This window comes from Phaethon lepturus, unplaced genomic scaffold, assembly GCF_000687285.1.
Source record: "Phaethon lepturus isolate BGI_N335 unplaced genomic scaffold, ASM68728v1 scaffold4113, whole genome shotgun sequence".
In the NCBI taxonomy this organism is placed as follows: Eukaryota; Metazoa; Chordata; class Aves; order Phaethontiformes; family Phaethontidae; genus Phaethon; species Phaethon lepturus.
The window spans coordinates 23313-48390 of NW_010531056.1; the positions used below are offsets into that span (position 1 = coordinate 23313).

The 25078-nt window shown below is 40.9% G+C and overlaps 1 protein-coding gene across 1 annotated transcript in view; it reads left to right on the forward strand.

Annotated features, from left to right (window-relative positions):
• The window catches only part of KCNQ5 (potassium voltage-gated channel, KQT-like subfamily, member 5), a 42631-nt gene extending 18905 nt beyond the window's left edge, over nucleotides 1-23726 (forward strand). The window contains exons 6-10 of the mRNA XM_010284420.1: nucleotides 182-402; nucleotides 12542-12650; nucleotides 21162-21293; nucleotides 22164-22290; nucleotides 22713-23726. Of these exons, the coding sequence (XP_010282722.1) occupies nucleotides 182-402; nucleotides 12542-12650; nucleotides 21162-21293; nucleotides 22164-22290; nucleotides 22713-23654 (1531 nt within the window). The 3' untranslated portion in view covers nucleotides 23655-23726. The remainder of the gene's footprint in view (nucleotides 1-181; nucleotides 403-12541; nucleotides 12651-21161; nucleotides 21294-22163; nucleotides 22291-22712) is intronic.
• Nucleotides 23727-25078: the final 1352 nt, after the last annotated feature.

Below are 25078 nucleotides of genomic sequence, written 5' to 3' on the forward strand. Positions count from 1 at the left end.
AAAACAATTACATCAAATCAGTTTCATTCCCCAATGAAATGGATTCAATGAAAATAAAAGTGTGTAAGAAACAGATTCATGCTATTGAGAAATTTTAGAAATTATTTTCGATTACCATACGATAGAAAAAAGAAATGGAGTGGAGGAACTATGAAATAAAATATATTTCTCTTCTTCACAGTCAAAAGCTAAGTTTTAAGGAGCGGGTCCGGATGGCCAGCCCACGAGGTCAAAGTATAAAGAACAGGCAGTCTTCAGTTGGAGATCGCCGGTCACCAAGTGCTGACATTGCCACCGACGGCAGCCCAACCAAAGTCCAGAAGAGCTGGAGCTTCAACGACCGAACCCGCTTCAGGCCCTCGCTGCGGCTGAAGAGCTCGCAGCCCAAACCCGTGGTCGATGGTAGGAGTTCTTTATGCCTCATTTTCCGTTGCGTACTGCTCCCAGCCTGTTCACGCTCTTGCACACCTGCACTGTGAATGGGACCTGTTTTTGGAAAGCAGAAAGAATTGTTACTTGGGGGCAGAGACGCAAGAAAGCTATAGCCTGCTTCAAAGAGCATGCCACCATGAGGGGTTTTTTTAGTAAGAAATCCTGTGTCAGTGGTCCATAGAGAGCAACTGGTGGAAAACAGGTTCACTATGGAAAATTGGAGGTAGACTAAATGCATCCCATGGATTTGGCTGCAGCAGCTCTGCCGTCACAGCCCCTCTCCCACCACTGGGCACAGCTGCTGTCCAAACCTGGTGCCTCTCACCGGTGGGCCATGCACCATGGCCAACGCTGCACTGGCTGCGCCTTTGCCAGCCAAGAGCACAGCTTGTACGGCACTGGCCGCCCCAGGCAGAGGAGCTGGACGAGGAGCTGGGAAGTGCCCTCTTATCTCCAGGGGGGATACAATCACCTGCCACCAAGAGATATACTACTGGGTGCTTTAAGTTTTACAGGGTTGCATCCAATTCAGTAAGGCAGGTGGCTTTAGCAGACAAAACCAGAGTTATTGCATTTATGTATTTCTTTCTAAAGGGTATTTTAAATGTAGGAAGGACTCCTAACGTGAAGAAGTGGATCTTTGTGAAAATGGGCTGCTGACCCCGCAGCAGGCAAGAACATAGCCTTTCCCACACACTGCCTCCCATGCTGACCCTCTCCATGCTCTAGCTAAGGTCCTCTCTGGCACTAAACTAGCCAGTGTTCAGGCAAAGATCTTCATCTGGAAAAGCTTGCCAAAACTGAGACAGTGACTCTCCTAACCAGGGAGCAGTGAAGTGGGTGAGAGCAGGACCCTGACAGGCAGCAGCCAAGAGCACCAGATGAGCCCGACCATTGCTAGGGACAGGTCCTGCACTGCAAGGTGCACTCACACACCTCCGGGGCTGCCGCTGCCCCAGTGGATTTGGATTTGGGTTTCTCCGTTTACATTTTTCCCAACTTATGAATGTTTTGTTCTTTCTTGTGGGACCCCAGGTAGAAAATAAGGGAAACAAACTGATCAGCTACAACAGGAGGCAGTGACCCTGACTGTATGGGAAAGGTACAACGTAAATCATTTGATCCAAGTAGAGATATAACTTTAAACTCTTTCTACAATGGCAATCATGCATGTTACATCCAACAGTGGTAAAACTAGTGGTAAAACTAATTAGACAGAAGTGTGATTTTGGTGTCTGCTTCCTTTTTAAGAGCACATATTATCACAGACATGTAGGTTCCAAATACCCATTGAACTGAAATGCCTCAGCTGAGGACATCCTACACAACACATCTCTTCAGGAAAAGCCTGGGTAAATAAACATTTCCTGGAGGGCAAACAAGACAAACCAACAGTGTTTGCTAAGGTCATCGTTCCAGGCTAGGCCTCCCCCACAGAGACCTCTCAGAGGCACAAATCCCGAATTTGGCTGCATTACAGTGATCTACTGAGGTGTACCAGCCACCAGGCTGCTATCTGGGCTGTTCACCACTCTTCGCTCCATTCAAGGGCACGGGCCCTGGCTCAAGTCCCGCGGCAGCTGCAGCGCAGGGGCTGTGATGCTGGCCGGGGTCTCACACTGACGTGGAGCGGGGACAAGGCCACTTGCTCCACAATGGGAAGTGAGAAATGCTCCAGGTACCAGAGTGTGGCTGAAGCTACCCTGTCTAAATTTAGGCTTCCTATGTAATCACTTATTTTTATAATAATCACTTATTATCTTCCTATGTAATCACGCGAGTATCTCCCCAAAACCACACCAGAAGTGGTTTCATAGGTTAAACCCCCGTAACTCGCACTGTGCCTGGAAGTGACTTAAGAGACTAATTTGTGGAGCACACTCCCGGAGTATCAGTGCTCACCTCTGCTCCAGCCTACACCTCACTCAAGCATCCGTTTAGTTTTTCATCAGCCCATTTGTCACAGAAACATTTCCTTAGCGTGTCCTCTGTTTTGTCCTGTACGTATTGTCATTAACAGCAACGATCGGCATGAGAAGATCATGTTCCCTCTTATTGTCTCCCTTTCATGGAAAAGGTGGCATAAGCAGCACCTTGGGTATATCTGTAGATAAAAGATAATAACCACAACAGAGCGGTCATTGCTGTGCGCAAACCCTTGAAGATCTTCCCGCTCTTCAGGGCGAGCGCAGCCTGTTTCCTGGTCAGCCGTTTCCAGCTACTAGTCCACCCTTATGAACTGGGGCCAACAGATACGACTGATTTCTCATGCGTGGCAGAAGGAACAGCTTCCATTGTCTCCAGATTTTAGGCAAATGCCAAGTTTCCACTCTGGGACCTCGTCCAGCTACTTCTAGGATTCGTATCATCAGAGAGATGTCCAGTGTGCTCACCACTGAGAAAAGTCAAGCACTACCAACCTTGGTTTCTTTTTTTTTTTTGGTGTGTTACCTATTTCATAGCTTGATATGTTTTCTCCGTTTGACAGCTCAATGAAAAGGATCTGGAGATGATGTATTTAGTTTAGAACATCTTGCATTTTTCACTGGATTAAAACACAGTATTTGCAGCATTTTATTAATATCTCTCAGTTGCCAGGCCCTCCGGTTTCTTCCTTGAGGTATTCTGCAGCCAAAGGATTAATTGTTTTGGTGGGCTGATCTTCCAGCCAAACTAGAAGCCACCCCTTTCTAGATGAAAGTCTGGACACAAAACAATACCCTTGAACAGCCGGTCCTTCTGGTGATTCTTACATCTCTGTAGCATGTTTGGGGGGAGAAGAAATGACACTTGCAGTAGACCTTTTGGATAGTGACAACATAGTACTGGGTACCCAGTCTAGTGTCAAAACTTTATATCAGTGATCTAATGAAAAAAATAATAAACTCCCACTATGAACTTCCCCTTCCAAAAGAGAAGACAGTCACATATTTGCTTGATTTTTCTTTCACTGTAAGGGATTTGGGTTTGTAAATGATCTTCTGTTAGCACAAGCAGAGGAGGAACTACCTCACTACGAGGGCGAGGTGCGCTTAACCCTGTGTAAGAATAAAGCAAAGAAGAAAATATATAAGTAGAGGGTTCAGAAAGGAAGAGAAATTGTTAGCTTATGAGGACAATCTAAGGCAGATAGTCAACACAGCAACTTTGCAGGTCTGAGTGAGTTCTGATAAAGGATGTGGTTAGAATCTTGGCCAAAAAACATCAGAAACAGACTGCTGGAAAAATTAAACATAAGCAATTAGAAAGTGGCCTTTAAAGGGAGGTTTCTAATCCAGACAGGAACTTACAGGGGCAGCTAAGAGGCTAACATGATTGAAAATGTAGTAGCCTTCCTCTTAGGCTACCCAGTAACAAAAGCTTACTAACACTCCCCCACTGCATATTAAAACCACAGAAGGAGAGTTTCTTGGCAGCAAGAAAAAGACTTAAGCTGACCACAGGTATCTCCCAAAAGGATTTTGGCATAGCAGCCTTAGAACAGCATGACCAAAACTGTTGCACAAATGGCTTTATTTATGGGTAGTAACAGTCCCCTGAAACTGCCTATAAACCATTTATTGCTATTGCCAAAGCGGGCCTGGCAACAGCAGCAATTATTTCAGCTACATATATGCGCTTGCAAGTGGAATCCAAACCTGAGAGAGCTTTGGTGGCTGGAGAGGTCTTTGGTGGCATGGCTGCAGATGCTCTCTAGAGCATTTAACAACAGCGCAGGGGAGTGAAATTGAAAACCAAGACTTATATAAACTGATTTTAAATACATGTCCAGTCTCCAGTGACACGGGCGAAGGTGCTGCCTGACCTTGGAGCCGCACGCAGCCACCCCCGTACCCGTACACCAAGCGAGCCAGGAGCCACCTCCGGCCCCAAGGCCTCCTCATGCAGTACGGCTTGTGTCCCTGCACCAAACACAGGGGAACCGCAGCCAAATTGCCCACGGGCAACGGCCCCCGACACAAGGGAGTAGTCACTGGCAGGGGCCAAACCCACTGAACCCACTGTGCAAGTGGTTCAATAGTACAGGTGATCTCACGCCATTGCTTAAGGTGCTGTGCCCGTGCCTCGATGTACGTAGCGTAGATCCAGCCATGGAGACTTACTCTCAAAACCTCTCCTTTGCAGACACTGCTGTTCCGGCCCTGTTGTTTTTCTGCTTGCCTCGTTTTCTGAGGAACAGAACCTTTTCTGCTTAAATCATGCTCCAGCCTTGCACCACCACAGCTGAAGTAATGAACTGATATTATGTTGTGGATGCAGCTCTCAGTGAGGGACAAAAATGCCCTATTATACTTGTTTTCTACCATCCCATGCTTCTAAGCCTCCGCATGAGTTATTGTGCCTTTATTGTAACCGAGAGACAGTGTGTGGCTTTTTGAATAAAATATCAAAAGCGTTCAGCACTGGAGATATTACAAACATATTTCATTTGATTAATTAAAAAGAGCTCTCTAAGGAAATATTTCATTTCTTGCACCATCCCTGAACATTATACGCTCACACGACCTCTAGCCTTTCATTCCCTACAGAGTACTTGCACAAAATCCTCAGGGTAGAGTATATTATAAAAGCCATGGAAAGAATGCGGTTGTGCATTTCAGCCCCCATGTCCTCTGTTCCTACCACGTAATTTATGCATTGCAAAAATGACAGGTTTTCCTTTCAGTAGCACAAACATCTTGACCTCGTATAAGGTTCATTTGATGTGGCAAAGGTCCTTAGTTTGGTTGCTTTTACATCTCGGTTAGCTTAAATTTACTGATTCAAAATGAAGCTGCATGATGTCAAAACAAAGCTGCTCAATTTGTGTAAACCCTATATGATGGGACTAAATGACATTTTATTAGCAATGTATCAATTTGTGCTTGACAGGAGATTTATTTTCTTGTGATTGTTTAACTCGATGATAGAGCTCTCATTTATTACCATTGTCACAGTAATTAATTAGGAAGATCTGGCATTCTGATCTAAGTTCCAAGTGATTTTTTCTTTTTGTCTAAATAAGCACATGCCATTGGTTTTGAGGCATTACTTCAGTTTATGCCAAACAAGGTCCAGGACATATGAGTCCACAATTTAGTCTCTTTATGATATTTCTGGAGGAACTCGCTGTGCACTGTTGCTCGCTGGACTGAGCACTGACTTGGTAGTCACAGGTGAATGATTAGCAAGCTCAGCTCCGTGATGGACAGCACTAGACCACCACACAGAAGTATGATTTGCATGGATTTCAGTCAATCTCATCTGCAGTGAAGAGTAAACAAATGAGCTGAGAAGACATTTTGAGAGGACATTCATCAAACTTCCCAACCACCATGTAACCCACTTGTACCAAACCTGAAACATTTGAGGTATCTTTCCATTTTTATAAAAACTTGTTGGGGAAATCCTTCATGGCTTTTTAAAATACAGGACTCTCCTGTGGCTACCTGACTCTAAAGCCACTGTCCTTCTCTCTCCTTTTGCCCATGGTTACCACCTCCTTCAAACAACAGGACCTGGAAATCTCCCAGGGCATGGGACCTCTGTAGACCTTACAGAACACCGGACATCATATCCACTGACGTGTGCTACAAGGTCTTGCAGGGAGACAGTCAATTATATGTGACTTTTAGCTCATTAATCCACAGTTCTAGATCTTATCATATATATCTGCAATTTCTTTTACAGTTTTAACTTCTTTTATGCAGTATATATAAAATAACAGAGATGTGTATCTAAAAATACACTAAAATCATATGTTTAGAATCATCTAGCATTTTTCTTTCTTACTCTTCTCACATGGCCATCTCAACTTGCCGGCTAATGTGCCACTATTTATAAGAAGATCAGCCATTTTAACTGCACAATTATTGTGCGTATTATGAATTATTTTTAGAAAGTCTCCTGGTCCTCCATATCATCACTCAAAATGAAAAGGACTCCTTTTTAATTAAGTAGTGGGAGCTGTTCCATGAAATATTGCCAGTGCAGAACATTTTTGAGAAGTTAAATAATAACTAAAGATAATTGAGATTTGTTAGAAGGAAATGCTAGAATTTTAGATATTTGGAACTTGCCTGCCTTATATGATAAATGATATAAATTAGGTTTCTGACCTTAAAAAATTGCTCTTACAAAGAAAGGAGACTAGACAATTATACCCAGAATATGTAAAAAACTTTCCACTTCTATCTATCCATTCCTATGGATACATTTTGTCTATTTTGGCCAAATCTGAGCTTTTTAGAAATACTTTCACGTTGGAAAATTTTGTTAGGGATATTCTTTATGATATTCTGCTTCATACTGCACTGCAGCTACTGAATTCCAGTTCCGATGTCCTCTTTTCTTCCCTATCTGGAAAGTTTTGCCTTTTTCAGGAGAAAGACGAGGGAGAAAGGAACGGGCTATGCATAGAGCACTACTGCGCTCCTCATAGGTACTGCCTGCAGGGTAGAGCCTCAGGTCATGCAGAGGGAAAGGAAGCTCCTTCAAGCTCGTGCAGAAGTGCTCCTCCTTCCAGGAGGCACCAATTTCCTTCCTTTCCTGAGATACTGCTTTCCAGCATGGAAATGGCAACCATTTCATAAAAGTTCCCTATAAACAATGTTTTCAAATGTTATCATACTTATTCCCTCTCTTAATTTTGCCACTTGAATACTGTTGTGCACTACCAGGGATTTTGTATAATTTCCTAGACAAATATTAAACATCTAACATGAAGAGCACGTCATGGAAGTTCACTTATCCTGCCTCCTTCCGTCTTTCATGATTAAAAGAAAGCCTTTTCTTTTTTTTTTTCCCCAGGGATCAAGGAAACAAACACATGTTTCATTCCCTTGGGCCTCCTTTTTCTGGCCTCTGCTCTGGAAAGCATGTAAACACGGGCCACTACCTTTCTCTCTTTGGGGGAGCTTTGGGTGTTCTTTTCATTCAGTACGTGATTAAGTTCCATCCCAATTAGTGTTGCTTTTTTCAGTTGATTTTTCCTACGGAGCTTAGCAAGCAATCACAGTAAAACGATTTATGTGAACTCTTTACTGAAAGGGACTCAGCTTGTTGATGTTTTAAAGCAAAGGAAAATTTGAAAGAAAATCACTTCTAGGGGTAGTGAAGGGAATTTGTATTCATGGTTCAACAAGCAGGAAAATAATGAGAGCTTGTGAAGAGGTGAGAAGTTTCATGAAACAAATTTAAACAAAGGCACTAGGCTGAGACACATGTTATTTTGATAAAGGGAAATTGCATGAATGAATTGTATGAATATCAACCATGAACATGTTTGTACTTAGAATAATTTTTGAGGGAAAAAAGTAACCGAGATTTTGTGAAACATTCTGTGCATTATAACGTTTGTGGAAATACTATAAAATATGTACAGAATATCTCCATTTTTTAGAGAATATAGGCTAAATCCCTAACTCCCCGCAGCAAATGCTCAAGGTGAAGAAAGGTACTTCAAAGGCAGCGTAAAGCTGGGTGAAATGCGCCTACCTTGTAGGCATCCTAGGCACTACCTGGAGCAGCATAACAGAGGCTCTACGTTGCTTGCAAAAGAGGCTGAAAGAACAAGGAGAGTATCAAGCTGCCAGCATTGCTTCTGGAACAAGAGGGGTCATCTGAGCTCAGCAGCCATTTAAGAATAAAGGCAGTTTGGAGTCTAACGCTAAAGCAGCTGCCTGAGCATCCCTGCTGCAGCAGACCTATGTGTCAGCATCTCCCACAGGGACAATATGTCCTCCCAAAGCTTTGAATTTATGTCTCTCTTTACTTGCCCAGAAGTTCGATGCACTGAATTCTCCACGCGTTTTCTTTGTGACCGCTCACGCCGAAAATGAGTCTGGAGATGAGCGTGTCTCGTTGGGGTGCCCTGAACTGCTGCCCTGGGCAGCCCGAGCAGCTCTGCGCTCAGATACGAGGCTCCCGAACTGGCTGTGGAGCTCCATCACGAACGGCTTGGACTTCAGTCCCCAAGCTGAACTCTGGATTCTGAATGATAGGTATAAACTATGGCTTGATGTAACTCAGCACCTGCGGAAATTAGGCCACCATCCATTTTTCACCCTGAATCGTGCATTACAATGAAAATCAATCAGACTTCTTTTCCAAATCAGTGCTTTTTTTACCAAGCTAGCACAACGCTGTGCTGTAACATGAATAATCGAGAGTCATATGCAGACTATCAGCTTCAGGCACCTATTTAGGTTTTGCCATGTGTAAAAGGTGGGTACTCAGCCTCAGCAGAGTGATTTAGATCGCCTACATGAAGAGCCCTAGCTACCTCCTACGCAGTCAGAGTAAGATCGAAGCGCTTCCGAAGGCTTCCAAAAAACAAGTCAAAGGGTCTGTGCTGGGATCACCATACCAATCACTATGTTAGGAGCACTTCCATAGGGCTATTCATGGTGTTGGCACATGCACTTACTAATGCTGGATTGTTGTTGCTAGCATATGGCGGTTCCCAGAAAACAGATTAAAGAGTACAAAAATCTTTTTGATTTTGTTAAACAGGCACATAATTACTTGAATGCTACTGACATTGAAAGCATGGAGCTACGGGGGTGATCAGAGCAGTGTCACAGTTTTCCCGACGCCAAAGCATGTTATTAAACAACAGAAAACACTTCTAAGAAAGGACACATGATATTTACAGAAATAATAAATCAAGCCTTGTGTGTACCTTTTGCACAGAGCCACATGAAATGCCGCTACAAACTCGTAAATTTTTTGTTGGTGACATATAATGTTTCAGAACAGTGTAGTTTTTCGGGTGATCATAAATGACTGGAGTTTGCACGAAGAATGCATAAATACTGTGACAAACAGGGAAATATCAAGACAATTTTAACGACTTGTGCGTGCCTCTTCTATGTCTTGGTAATTGCTGATTTGCTGTGTGATTAAATCAAAGACTGCTTTTCAGGAAGAAAGAGGAAGAAATTAAAAAGTGGCAAAGACAAGACTGTAGCCCAAAGTAAATAATGCCAAAGATTGTAAGACAATGGCGGATGCCTCATCAGCTGTGAAATAAACACTTTCCAGATTGACATTTAGGATCAAAACACAGGGCTGTCTCCGGGAACAGCAGCAGCTTGGAGTGCGGCTTGTCGGAGGCCGTAGCTGAGCCTGGGAACTGGCAGGGGTTTTAACAGCTGGAGCTGCCGAAGCGGCCAAACTGACCCCAACGCAGCCCCGACCTCGAGGATGAACTCGAGAGGCACAGAAGCGATACAAGTACATCTCACCTCGTAACTATGTCGTACACAACACGAGCTTCCTCTGGAAAAATCCATCAGAATGTGAACTTTGATTTCAGTGGTGTTTTAAGCTGGAATTTTTTTTTTTCCAAATTGTTACTATGCATTTCCCAAACTTTTTCCCAAGTCTGCTCAGTATACTAAAGAAACGTGAATGTTTCCCATATGAATCAAACAAGGTTTATAGCTTTTCACAAGTTTTATTGACATGTGGTACCGAGTGCCTGCCATAATGAAGGAAATTCATGTCAGTTGGAATATTAAAAAGAAAAAAAGAAGGTGATTTATTAGGAGCGGTATCTCTTCTTAAAGCTGGCTCAAATTTATAAGAATTTTCCAGCGCCTGTCTAAAGATTTTGCTGCTTTTTGTATGCACATGTGAGCAATATGGAATACTATAATCGCACCACACTATTCTCAAAACGGTTCTGCAAAGATACACTGCGTTAAGGAAGCCCTTTTATTAATGACACTGTACTTGGCAAGGGACCCAGGAACCGTACCAGTGAGAGAACCATTCAGAAACATGTTTATTTTAAACTTTCAGGTTGGATTCCTGTTTCACTGGGGTTACATGGTTGTAGCTCTTGTGACCTTAGCAGAATTATTCCTAATTTATACTGGCATAACTGAGTAGATTCAAACCTTAGAGAGCCACTGGAAATACCAGTAGCACAAAACGCTCTGGTTTTAGCGTGGCAGTTAGAAACGAGCTGGGAGATTTCAGCACTGAGAGGAGTAACTGGAGAGGCTGATCAGACATGACACCTGGAAAGTTTGTGTCGTGGAATACTTAGCACCTTCAGAGAGGGGGGTTTAGGTAGTCCATATGCCTATCAAACTAATTACATGGTTTATTTTAGCTAATCCACATTACTGTTGGATCATTCTGCAGCCTCCTTATTAAATGAAATGGATCTTCTTTGTCTTCAATGTCAGGTTGATCCGTAGCGGTAAAAAAAATAGCAATTCAATATAACCAGCATCTTTTGATTCTGTCATTACATCCGCCAGCTCACCACTTTCGCTTAAGACAGAGAATGTCACAAAAATGTTAGTTAGGCACGGTAGGTGGAGAGACATATATATTTTATCAATAAGATAAGCCTCATTCACTCCGTGAGAAGCAGTCTTGTCATCATTGTAGGCACAATTTACAGTAATAGCATGGAAGGGGTGATTTCACAGCTTTGTATGAAAATTTCACTTTTACAATATAAAACTGAATTTTTTACAGGTTGTATTTGATTGTTTCATGTGTAATTAAACGTATTATTAACTTGGTTGTAAACCACCCTTCTTTCTGTATTAAGTTGGTCTGCCAATGATAAAATTTCCTGCTCTTCAAAGCTACACAAGATGTTCCTCATGAATGTACCAGTTCAGCAATAGTCAAAAAAGAAAAGGTATTTTTGACATTCATGAACTAGCCAGAGTCATCAAAATAAATTATTAATTATGGCCAAAAATTAAATCTGTGCAGACAACAATGCAGCAATGCCAGTTCCTGAATATGCAGCCTAGTACAATGCTATTTATGCCAAGACAGCATTCCTGTTAGGTTTAAAAGGTACGATGAAATTTCTAGGCACTTCTGACTGACAAAGAATGTTTTTCATCTTTAATTTACATTCTTTCTGAAAAAAAAGGAACTTGCAAAAAATGTCCTGCAATCATTTGCGTTTGAGCTTCAAATCTGCTTACAACAGAAGCCCCTGAAATGGTTTACTTGCAGTGTTTCTGGATGACTAAGCTTATGTTTTAAATAACAACATGAATGTAGGCAGGGACATAGGACTGGGAAGAAATCTCCTCCATTACTGAGGGTTACTAACTTCTCTATTCCATGTCACTCTTTCACTTTACACTCTCTTCTTCATGAAGTAGAAACACATGTTGAAATACACTGACCTTGGGTGAAATTCTTCACCCGGGCACTTGGACATTATACAGTTGAAGGAAGATGGCTTGGGAAGAAAAAACACCTACCCTTAAGAATTTTCCTGCACTTCACATGCCTTCGAGACATTCATGACCTAGTGGTATCCACTGAACGTGCCCTCCTTGCTCCATTCCCATTCTAGTCCGTTTTAAGTTTGCAAACCTTCCTGGTCATGCATTGGTCCCTGTTTTCTTTGTGTATTGAGGTACTCTGGGCACTTCTGAGATTTCTAGCTAACTCTCAAATGGTAACTCTGCAGAGGCAGTGTTAGGAAAGGGTAGAGGATCTATTTTTTTCAGGCAAATAAATACAGTAACTTGGCTTAAGCTCCTATTGCAAAGGAAGGATGCAATATCTACATGGCTCTGCGGTTTAAGGTGGCAACTGATCAATGATGGATGTCATTCTCTATTAATTTCTGGTAAAAAGGTACTTTTTTTATTTTTACCTGTAATAAAGTGTTGGATCGTTCCACAGCCTCCTTATTAAATGAAATGGATCTTCTCCTTTGTCTTCAATGTCAGGTTGATCCATAGCGGTAAAAGAAAAAAAACAATTCAATAGAACCAGCATCTTTTGATTCTGCCATTACAGCTGTCAGCTCACCACTTTCCCTTAAGACAGAGAATGTCATGAAAAACAGTGAGGCATCAAGAATAGACATTGGTACTCAACTATTAATTTGTTTGAAAAATAACAGGGCTTTCTTCCTTTCTAACTGTTACTTTTTACACTGGGGACTGCCCAGGCCTTTTATGACACAAGCATAGACACACGCAAGTGCATCACATAGTTCGTAAACTGATGAAGCTCTGTCTTGTTTGATTTGTAGTCCTTATTTTTCCAGAACCACTGTGTAGGCAGCTAGAAAACACTAAGGAAAAGATCTTTAAATGCTGCTTGTTTACCTTGCTCTTGTATTTTGCAGCTGACACCAGTCTTGGAACAGATGATGTTTATGATGATAAAGGGTGCCAGTGTGATGTGTCAGTAGAAGATCTTACCCCCGCTCTTAAAACTGTCATCAGAGCAATCAGGTGAGTAAAAAATACTGAATGGATAAATATTTGAGATTTCTTTAGTTAAGATACTAATTAACTGCATGTCAATTAATAGAATGGTAATTAGTTGAACTTATTACATGGCTATATTTGTTACATAACGAATGCCAATATAGTTTATTTATGCTTCCTTTTCATCAGTATTTTAATTGAAAGTTAAAATGTTCTATCTGTTCTGTTATGAGTTTTTCAATGACTAAAAATATTACATGATTTGACTCAGAAAAGAAAGAGAGAAATGAATGCTGGTTTCCACTATATTTTCTGTAATCCAAAATACTGTAATCCAGTGTTGTGGTTTAGCCCCAGCCGGCAACTAAGCACCACGCAGCCGCTCACTCACTCCTCCCCTCCCACGGTGGGATGGGAAGAAGAATCGGAAAAAACAAAGGTAAAACTTGTGGGTTGAGATACAGACAGTTTAATAGGACAGCAAGGGAAGATAAAATAATAAAAATAATAATGATAAAAGAATATATAAAGTAAGTGATGCGCAATACAGTTGCTCACCACCTGCTGACTGATGCCCAGCCAGTTCCCGAGACAGGGTCATCACCCTTTGGCCAACTCCCCCCAGTTTCTATACTGAGCATGACATTACATGGTATGGAACATCCCTTTGGCCAGCCTAGCTCAGCTGTCCTGGCTGTGCCCCCTCCCAGCTTCTTGTGCAGCTCCTCGCTGGCAGAGCGCGGGGAGCTGAAAAGTCCTTGACAGGGTATAAACACTACTCAGCAACAACTAAAACATCAGTGGGTTAATAACATGATTCTCATACTAAATCCAAAACACAGCACTAGACCAGCTACTAGGAAGAAAATTAACTCTACCCCAGCCGAAACCAGGACATCCAGTTTGATGTAGTTTTATTGAATGTGTATCACTTTGACTGGAAAAGTTATTTCCTTTAAATGTTTCGGGTTTTATTCCATTTCCATATTCCTGAAATGGTCTGTCACATGACTTTTATTGCGACTGTCTTCTGGTAGCCACAGAATAATTACATTCATTCAGTTGTGCAAAGCCTTGCCTGCCACTATCCATTGAACTAAATATAACCCCAATAATTTAAAACTAATAGTCTCCTCCTTTTCCAAGAAAATAGCAAACTGCATTTAAACTTATAAAATTACCTGTATTAAAAACTTAAGCTTAGCATTCACCCTCCTGAGACTGTTAAGGCTCTTCTTCTTCCTGAACATTTTGAGGTTCAAACCCTGACAGGCAAAATCCCCACCGCAAAGAGTGTATCAGCAAGCCAGAAGAGCTCAGCCATTCCCTCTCTGCCGAGAGCAAAGCCGAAGTTATTGCTGGGAGTCACCCCACCGGCTCAGCATCACAGTCACACCGGTGACCGGCACCCTTCTTGCAGGCAGGCAGCGGCCACGGGGGATTTCTGCAAAACCCTATGGAAGGATGACGTTTTCCTGTAGGGAGACTCTCACCTGAGTCTTCTCAGCGCTATGGGAAGAAAGAACTCAACCCTTTATCAAATAATTTTATACAGTGAAAACCCATGGGCTACTTGTATTTCGTTCCCCTTTTTCCACTGATTGCCAGTGAGGACAGATAGCGAGTAAGGCTGTTTCTAGTACTTTTCTACTAGCACAGACAGCCTGACAGATCACTTGCAGACGTCTGTTCTAACCATTTTTCCAACCTGCCTAGAAATGACCTCAGAGGATGTGTCAGATACCAGGTCTGTGTCCACAGCCACTGCAAGTGGCAACTCAAATGTCACCACAGAGACCATCTCTTGCCAAGCAATGTTTCGGCAGTGACACACTTGTGATCCTTCAACACAGTGGACACCCACCTACAAGGCAGACCTATTCCTTCAAATGGAAAATGCTCAAATTAGGAACAATCGGCATAGTCCGTTGGCTCTGGTGCCAAAGATCCTTGTCTGTGATGTTGCATTTTAAACAGACTGGTTGACTCTTGGCTCCACTTGGAGCCTTGCCAGTACCTTGCCACTGTACTGGCAAGTGATACCAATGGTCATCTCATTCTTAATACCGTCCAAATTCCTTAAGATCAACTTGACATTTAATACTAACTTCATGGAGCTTGTTCAAAGGCACCACTGGATTGCTCAATGCATCACCTGCTTCTTTTCTTGGTTCTCTTGGTAATGATCAGCTCAAATGGAAAGTAACCAAATGTGAAGGACCTAGCTGGCAAATGTTCTGCACAGTGCCATCCACAGAAATGTTCTAATAAGAGTAAAGATGCAACAGTTGGATTGTTTCAGACATGCACATTTTAACTGATAAGAGTCGACTTTTTAGATTACCTCCAACTTTTTCTCTGCACACTTGGCTTACCAAAACCAACTCATTTCACCACTGAGGCTGAGAATAACAATTCTGCATCTCCACTTGCTATCAATTAGCCACGAATCTCTCCTATCTCTCCCTGCAAATGTTGATTTTTCACTAGATTGCAAGCAGCACATACGTCTCGCATCAGAAACATACCTTTGTTTGAGATCTGTAAAGCAGTAATAGGCAATGATCTTCAGACTTCTGTTAAATGCTGTACCTTAATCTCTCAAAATCAAGAAACTGGTAATTCAGATCGTCGGGTAGCTGGTACTCCTCTTTCAGATTATTCAGGGTATCTGTTACCTGACTACACTGGGATCTGTGCAAATATCTGAAGGAAGATCTGAGACACTATATAGTAACCGTAGAATTTCAAGATGATAACATCTGCCTATATGGAAACTTTGGGCCTCATTTTGAAGTTTGTTTTTAACAACGGCTTTGAATTGCAAAGGCAACGGGGGAGGGTGGAGGCTGTTTTTTCCTTTCATGCTGGTATACAAAAGCAGATGAAGCTACTTAAATAGCTTCATGAGACACTGTTCAAAAGACCCCAAATGTAGGCACGTACAGTTGAATCTATTCTGGCTACATCACCTTGAAAAACTGTAATAAGGGAGAGTAATTATTTTTTCCTGCTTAGAGCTGGGTACAAATAATTTTACAATTGTACAAATGGTCCTCTTTTTTGGGGAAAAAAGTGAAATTATCAAAATTAATTCATGCCTGTGGGTTTACACAGGTAGGGCCTCTCAGTTTTGGAACCAAAAAGAACTAGTGGTTTTTTTCTGTGAAAGGAGCTTAGAATATGCTGGTTACTCTCAGGTTGGACAGCCTTGAAATAACAAAAGACAAAAACTGGTTTAGTTATAAACTTTCATTTTGGCAGTTTCAAAGAGTACTGCATCAGTTTTGACCTTGCTTATTTACATCTTTCCCAGGACTATCTTACTCTTCAAAACAACTTTTTGATTTTAAACAAACACCCCGCCCAAACTTTAATTTTTAAATGGCCAAAACATGAGATGGAGAAACTAGTCCTTTCCTGAAAAACACGTCAATTTTTTAACGCATTGGCCCTTTCCAAAAACAGGACTCCCAACCAGTCCTACTGAAGACCCACTGGGCAGACCTGTCCTGTAACATGTCAAGCTGTCAGCCTCCTCTCAAAGCCCCTCAAGCTGAGTCTTCCACAGCCCAGTCCTTGTCTTGCATCTTCCACCCCCCTTACTACAAACTCTCCATCAGGAAAGATGACTGAGGCAGCAGAGAGGGTAAGGAAAAGCTGCACTGGCACAATGTTGGGTGAGTAGGGATGAGATGGGTAGCGTGGTGACATGTGGCTTGCTCCACAGCGTGCCTCAGGCCAGGCCAGGATCAGTCCTGCTCCTCTGCAGCCTCCGGCTGGGATCAGCGCAGGGCACAAAACAGTTCTTGCCAGCGGTGCACCGAGCCTGTGTGCCAGCAGGGTTTGTAGCACTACTCAACCGTCCCTAGTCTTGTCGTGAACAAAAAGCCATGAATACCCTGCAAAGTTCCTGGAGACTAACAAAAAACATTGCATTTTCCAGCGCTCTCTGTTAGTTCACAATGATGAATGTATATAAAAGAGGCTAAAAAGAAAATGAGGATACCTTGTTTCCATATATTGCGGTATCAGTGATCATTTTTCACAGCAAGAGGCACTACGTTCTGTAATACTCTCCACAATAGAAATGATGGAATTATTTTACTATTTATGGAATACAGAATTAGATTTGTGAAGCATAAATAAATACGCAATAGGAAATAACTGCAATGGCAGGAAGATGGACTTGCTGACCTAAGAGGTCTTTTCTCTCTTTACCTCTAGTGATTGCATAGATATATTTTCATTTGTTGTTAATAAGAAATAATAATGATAAATGTAGCTAAACGTAATGAAACTTGAGAATTCTTGAGCTGATAAGTTGTATAGTTGAATAGTCATACATATTTAATAGCCAAAGGAGGAAAAAATCATTTACCATTTATATTCAGTCTTTGAAATGTTTCTGCTACACCTGTAAAATGTATTTTTAGCAGCCATTATGAATCGGTTCAATGGTGGTGTTTCAGAATCCTCTTTTTCTTTAAAACCCCAACACATTGTATATTTTCTGCCCACATGGTCTTCAGAGTCTAGGCAAGGCTCTTAGATGTGTCTTTGCCTGTGACAGCACTGTGCTTGGGAGAAAACAGTATCTCTGGCTCCTAGGAGATGGGTTGGTCCAGGTCAAGACCCGAGAGAGAAGGCAACATTGACCTACTCACCCCACATGTAGAGGAACTACCTCTCAGCCACCTTTGTCTGTTGGCCTCTCTATATTGGATCCTGATCTCTTCTGCACGTTGTAGTTTACCAGGAAGAGAGGTTGTTTGGCAAGCTGAAGGTAGAGAGACAGAGGAACCAGCACGACTAGATCTGTATGCACATGCTTTCCTGATGCATTAAGTGAGCAAACAACCTGTTGGCACCTGATCTAGCTATGGGCAAAACATCCTACCTGTCCTTTCATCTTTAAGACAGGAACCATGTGTGACTTTACCTGAATCCCAGTACAATGAAGCTCCATTTCTTCCTCAGATAGTGACACAACTGACAAGATAAGTTTAAAAAAATAGTGTGAGTACAACAGGGCTGCACGGAGGATTAGAGAGATTCTGACTCGCTGCCAGTCTTGGTAAAGTGCACTAATGACAAGCAGAATAGCTTTTAATACTGGAAGGGGCAACACGAGCGGAAATTAAAATTCAACAAATGCCAGGAAAGAGATGCAACCTGCACTTTCAGAAAACACTGTAATTTTAGCTCGGTGCTGATCCTGCATTTGACAAGAGTTAACTGAAATGGATGCTGCTTTTGGCTGCTGGAAGTCAGTAAGACAAAAGCTGGTACTTGACCCGTAACTTTCTACAAATTACCAGGCCATGTAAAGATTAGTGGGACCTGTGGTTTAGCCATCAACGATAGAAAAAGCACTTTGATATATTGGCCTACTTCAACACAAGACTTTTTTTCTGCTCTCCCCTGGATGCATCATTGAAATAGGCTACCTTTTACGGCTCATTCACACCAGAAAATTGTCACACTTCTGACATCGGTAGGTTTACAACCGTGTATCGTCTATCACGTCAGATTTTTTTTAAATACCACCTCGCTACGCAGCTTACGGCGATTTAAAAATATAAATTATGTTTTAAAAAATCACGGGGACTACACGCTTTGCTGTTTTGAGTTCGTTCTTCCTTTCAGTTACTGCTGTTTGGCCAGTACGAGTAGTTCAGTATTGCCAGTGGCGTCTCAAGTTCAGTTTACGACGAGTCTTTTTTGCCCTCTTGTGGTATAACTAGAAAAGACAGCCCGAGCTGCAGTTTGTCTGTTCCTCCTGTTGGTGTTAAGGGCTGCTGCTTCCAGATACTTGGGGTATGAATCACTTTGTGCCCATTCTCCCCTTTTTTGTACCGGTAGGTTATACACCTGTGCCCGCGTAACTGAACCCTTCGTTTTTATCACACAGGAACGCACCAGTATAGGCAACTTTTTATTCTAGAAGCAAGGAAGCTCAAAGGCTTCCCCCCTCCCCCTCCCCAATTTAACTACTACTTTTGAATATGCTCTATATAGTTGTAATAATCTCTCAGGATGGGTGTTCAAGCCTATCAAGTTCAATTACATAATTATTTCAAGATATAGAAGGAGAATTTAATCTTTTAAATTGACAGTAAATAACTATGGAGAATCTACTAAATCTACTAACTGCAAAGCAGTTGCTAGGCTCCATCACTGAAAGAATTCAGTTTTCTGTTTCTTAATTAACTTTCAGGTTTTTAAAATGCCCGTCTTTTATAACCCTTCATGTTTTGCACAGCTTTTGTAAAATTGTATATATTGGAAGCAAAAAGAAGTAAGCAATATGGGTCTGTTCCAAACCCTGTGGAAGTTAATTATGATGGCAACACATGAGCTAATAACTAAACCAGAAATAGTACAGTTACACCTCACTGATATAGCCAGGAGGCTTTTGGTCGTGTTTTTGACTGCTGAACATTATGAGCAAACTGCCTTGATAACCAAAAAACCTGTTATAAAGCTGCAAAGCAGTAATGAAGGCTTCTGTGCACACTGATTAAGAAACTTCTATGGCTGTTAATAAAAATTAGTCTTCTGTCTCTTCTCTTTTAAAATCACCCAGTTGTGGTAAATTCAGTTGTCTTCAGTTACGCTATTAATCCTCTGGCTCTGCTTTTCTAATAGAGTTTCATATTTCTATTTTATCAAGAGTGTGAAGTAAAAAATTGTGACCACCAAAACGGAGAAAATAATAACAAAAAATCGCTACTTTCTTGTGTGGCAGCTACATTATTTATTCTTTGTAACCTGAATAAAGAATCAGATTCTGGGAGATTGTCTGCACTGCCAGACTATTATGAACAGAACATCTTGGCATCATTTGACAGCTAAAAGAAAAAAAAAATCTGCATCCCAGCTTCAGAGGCCTTCAGATTACAAAAGACGCAGAAAGCTATTAGTCTGTAGAAGTGGCTGACAATGGAAAAGAGGAAAGTGCATCATCTGACGTATTTAAAACTGCATAGAGATCAGTCCTGAACTGTCAAGGTGATGGACGACTACTAACAGGCCTTTTCCATTTTTAACTTTTATAATCAGAATCACACTTCAAGCTCTATACCAGTGACAAGCAATCTCATTTTTAACTGGAAGTTACCAGAATGGGAAATATCAACAACCTGAGCACTGTGGGAAATGTCTGATACTATTTAGAAAAACATTTGTGTATAATACAGAATGGTAGAAGATCACTATATATAATTCATCTGACTCTACATACCTATTATCATAATGTCTGTCCTAAATTCCACCAAAACATCACTAATTATTTTTATCACAGAGCAAGAGCCATGTTTTGGGTTTTTTATTATCATTCATTGTCTTACAGATGTTAAATACATAAGGAGGGAATATATTAGCATGAAATATTGGGATTTGGAATAGGATACCTCTTCAGTCTCAGGCTTTTTTAATTGCAATAGATAGCAAATATCCACAGTTTGGCCCTAATGGGGATTCACAAGCTCTGTAACACAGACCAGAATGACCAACACACCTGATCTCTTGGCTCCTCTTCCACCTCTCCCATGGTTCTCTCTTCCACAGTTCCCACGTAAACCAGTGAGAACTGCAGGTTTTACCAGCTGACCTGGAAAATCGCCTTACTGTCATTTATTTCCAAATTTGTCATTTCTATTATTTAAAATTGGCAATTTAGTATCAAGCTTTTCATTCTAAGAAGAGCAACTCAGTGGACATCACATATTCACCTAGGCATCACAGAAACTTGTGTAAGTCTCACATAAAAAACATATGCCGTTCACCAATTTTGGGTATTTACTGTCATGTGATACTTACTATTCTGAAGTAAAATTCAAGGAAAAAATCAACAATGCTAATTAAACAATAATTCCCATAGATTTCAATATGGAACAAACTTGAAAATTTCTCTTTAGGCTGCAAAGTTTGATTTTAAGTCAGCAAAATAAATTAAAAACTAATACAAAAGCCTGAATGTTAATTTAAAAAAAAATTAATTGGGTGCATAAATTTATTTTTTTTACAAAATGGAAAGCAAAGAACTTAAAATGAGCACTAGAAAAATAATACTATTATTTATGCTTCTGTAATCAATTTGTTAGAGCAATCTTCCCTCTAACAAGGACAGAAGTAACTTAAGCACAAATGTAGCTTACAGGATGTCTCACTCAAGTCAGTGGGACTAAACTCAGGTTTAAGTTAAGCATGTACTTCCATACCTTTCACATCAGGCACCTAGAGTAAAAAAGCCAAATAGGTGTATACTGATAAATTAAACACGCTCTGCACTCTTTAAAATAGTGTTACCTGATCTCTCATAAATAACAATTCAAAGGAATAGCTACAACACATCTGTACTTACACTTATGTACTTATACAAACAATTTTGTAAAGGGAAAAGTTCACCTGCACCAGTTGTATTGAAAATATCTTCCATTTAAAAATTAGCTCTCAAATTTTGTCAGTGGAATATATTGTATTGTTTCCCAACTGTTCAAGATTAATCTGTGAAGTGTTTTTCCCCCACAGAATTATGAAATTTCATGTTGCAAAGAGAAAGTTTAAAGAAACGCTTCGTCCATATGATGTCAAAGATGTCATTGAACAGTATTCAGCAGGTCATCTAGACATGTTATGCAGGATTAAGAGTCTTCAGTCACGGTAAGGAAATAATAATTTCTGCTCTGCATAAGCATCTTATGTTATGTCATTGCCTGCATAATGAATATTTGTAAAGTTTAACATTTCCATGCTATATTTGGGTACAAATTGCCATCCATGCTTTAGCCCAGCCTCTCTTTCTGTGAACGCAGCTGAGACAGAAATTACACTGTGGGCAAAAACAAACAAAAAACCATGTATCTAACTTGTCCACAGCAAATGGAGGTCTGAACAACAGACAAGGTAATCCTTTATCTGTGAAGCCCGTTCATAAACAAGGAATTTAGTCAGGAGGTTGCCAAAAGGATGAAGTCAACATTGAGAACTGCCTTTCTCCCATCCAAGACTTTCTCTTTTCACATAAAAGATAATGGGGAACTACTGGTAATGTAGTGTTTATGTAGTTCTTATGTTCTAGATTCCCAGCAATAATTTAAATTTTAAAAAAACCCAACATGCATCATGTGTATCATTACCAGCATCAGGCCTGAGCTTCTGCTTCAAACTGAAAACTTTCCCAGGACTTGCTGCTGCTGTTAGGATGGGAGAGCTGAGGGTCGCACTCATCCATCTGTTCTGCTCTAACATCAGGCCGCTGGAGAGACCACCTCCTCTCTTGACCTCTCAGCCTGGCTCTTCTGGATGATGGCTAAATTCTGGCCTCCCGGTTAACACCAAAGCAAAGGCAAAGCTGTCTCAAATGCTCAAAAATCACTCTTTTTTTTCTTAATTAATAAAATTAATCGTCTCTTCTTTCTCAAGTGCTTTTCTGAAGTATTATGATTTTAATCTTTAATGTACAGGTGTAGCAAACACTTCCATATCACCACTGTTTTCAGGAATCACAGCAGCTTTTGATTTCTCTTACAGCGTTGACCAAATTCTTGGGAAAGGACAAATCACAGCAGATAAAAGAAGTAGAGAAAAGAATCCTGCAGAGAATGAGACAACTGATGACCTCAGTATGTTAGGGCGTGTAGTCAAGGTGGAGAAACAGGTAGGGTGATTGTCTGTTGTCTGTTGTGTTGTTAATTGTAGGGTGTCATCTTGCGCTATTGTTCATGCCTTTTGTGTATTTTATGGCCAGTTTCAAAGGCTGAACAGGTAAATTTTTTTTTCCTAATATCTGCTTCATTCACACGTTGAAATAAAATTGATCTGAATTGCATTACCTTAACTGTCTCCCACGTACAGAAAAGTAAGGAAGGAAAAATTGCAGGTTACTAGATTTCTTTCCCTTTCATAAGCTTGCTTATGAAAAAACTACATGGCTTTTGACGTTATTTTTCTAGGGTCAATAGCATATACCAAGCTTGTCCCATTTTTCTCTTCAGCAGTCACATTTTCCCTTTGCTTGCGTTCCAAATATTTTAAATTAGTATTTGGGATTAATGGTAACCTTTTCCTCTCCTCCTGTAGGTACAATCCATTGAGTCAAAACTGGACTGTCTATTAGATATTTATCAGCAAGTTTTGCGAAAAGGATCAGCATCCGCGCTCACTTTGGCTTCATTTCAAATGCCAGCTTTTGAGTGTGAGCAGACTTCTGATTACCAGAGTCCATCAGACAGCAAAGATTTGTCTAACTCTGCACAAATTAGTGGATGTGTATCCAGATCAGCTAGTGCCAATCTGCCTCGTGGTCTACAGCTTATACTGACACCAAATGAATTTAGCACTCAGGCTTACTATGCTTTTAGTCCAGCTATGCATGGTCAAGCAACGCAAGTGCCAAACGATGGACCTGCAACAGTTAATAATACATCAAACCAAATAAACCAGGCAACTAAGCCAGCAACTCCAACAACATTACAAATACCACCTTTCTCATCAATGAAGCATATCAGTAGGCCTGAGCCCGTTCATATTATTCCTGTAACCACACAGGAAAATATTTCCAATGTCACCGCTTGCCTTGTTGCATCAAAGGATAATGGACAACTTGCACACCCCAGTGCGACAAAGGATCTCACGTGGAGAAAAAGTCTGGATACAGAAGGGGAACATTTGCTCTCAGTTAAACCTGTAGTGCAGATGGATTTAGGAAAATCTTTATCTGTACAAAACCTTATACAATCAACAGAAGAACTGAATGTACAGATTGCTGGCAGCGATCCCAGTGGTTCCAGAGGTAGCCAAGACGTATACTCCAAATGGAGAGAGTCAAAATTATTTATAACTGACGAAGAGTTGGAGACAGAGGCAGGAACAGAGACTACTGAAGCCATCTCGCGCCCGTTAGTGGAAACAGCTCTCTCTGCTGACTCTCTAAGGACTGGAATATCAAGATCATCTCAAAGCATTTGCAAGCCAGGGGACAGTACAGAAGCACTCAATCTGCTCCACGTCAAACTTAAATAACAGCTTGTGGGCTTTCTTCATTGGCTGGGTCATTCCTCTAGTCATACATATCATAGCATGAACTGTTTTGAAAGCCTTTTTAATGAGATAAAATCACAAAAATCAGGATGAATCTGAGAAGCAGTTGAATGAGCCCATATCTCCTAGTTGCATGAAAATGCATGTTTAAGTGATGGCTAACATTCACATTTACACCTACAGTACAGCAGCCTTTCGTGTAGTACAGTAGGTTTAAATGACGAGTTGCCTACAAAACTAATGCTGCAGGATGTATCAAAAAGCAACAATTTGAGCATTTAGACCTAGTGCCGTTTCTACAGGGCAGAAGTAAAAATCGTAAGGTTTAAAGCACTTTGCTTCTGAACTAATTAAATATATATATAAAATGTCCTGATTTAGATGATAGTTTATGTTTACAAAAAAAATTATCTACAGCTGCTAGCAAGGTACCAAGGAAACCAGTAATATGGGATTAGAAATGGCTGCCAGTTGCAAGATACACACATTAGCTCATCGGTAATCAGTTATTTTTATTTCTGAAAAACAGTACATTAACATCCATCTGATTTTTGGTGATTTAGCGCTGTGGTAAAAGTACCTAACATACCACTATCACATTGTTCTTTATAACAATAATATTATTTTGCTACGAAAACTTTGTATTTTAGGAATTGGCGGACTGGCCTCAGAAGTGGATAACCTGTGTGACTGCACTAAAAATGGAGGGGAGTCTCTCCTTCTTCCAGTCTCATTGAGGAGCTATCTTGTGAATCTGAAACATTTTGGCAGCAGTCGGTGAGGGAAGGAAGCAGACGCTGCCTTTATTGTAGAAGCAGTATTTCCTTCTGTGGAAATTTTGGCAATTCTCCTCGCAGTCCCAACCTGATACCATGACAGCCCTTCATAAGGCTGGGAAAGGAGGGAAGGTGAGCAACTAAAATACAGAGTAAAACTAAAGAGGATAGAACAGGGAAGAGAGACAGGCAATTAAATCAATGAAGAAAAAAAAGAATATGGATTTAGATGGGCAGGAAGGGAAATATCCCAGAAAATAAAAGAAAGCGGCAAAAAGATTTTTTTTTTTAAAAAATCCAGCCTGGCAGTAACAGATACTGAGTGCTATTTCAAAAAAAAAAAAAAAGGCCATGTAAGCAATTAGAAATGGAAATAGAAGTAAGGAAGACCACCTGAACTGAAAGAAAACTGAAGGCAAGAGGGTTTTTGTTTGTTTGTTTGTTTTTGTTTGCTTGCATTTTAAATAAAAGGCGGGGAGGAGAGAGGGGAAAGTGGTTACGCTTACGGCTCAAGAGCATATCCCAGCTGCAGTCATTTCTTGTGAACTTTCCAAGAAAGGACCTTCAGACGCCTCTCTCTTTAGTAGCCGAGTTTTCAAATTCAAAGCCTACATCAGCCTGAGCATTCCT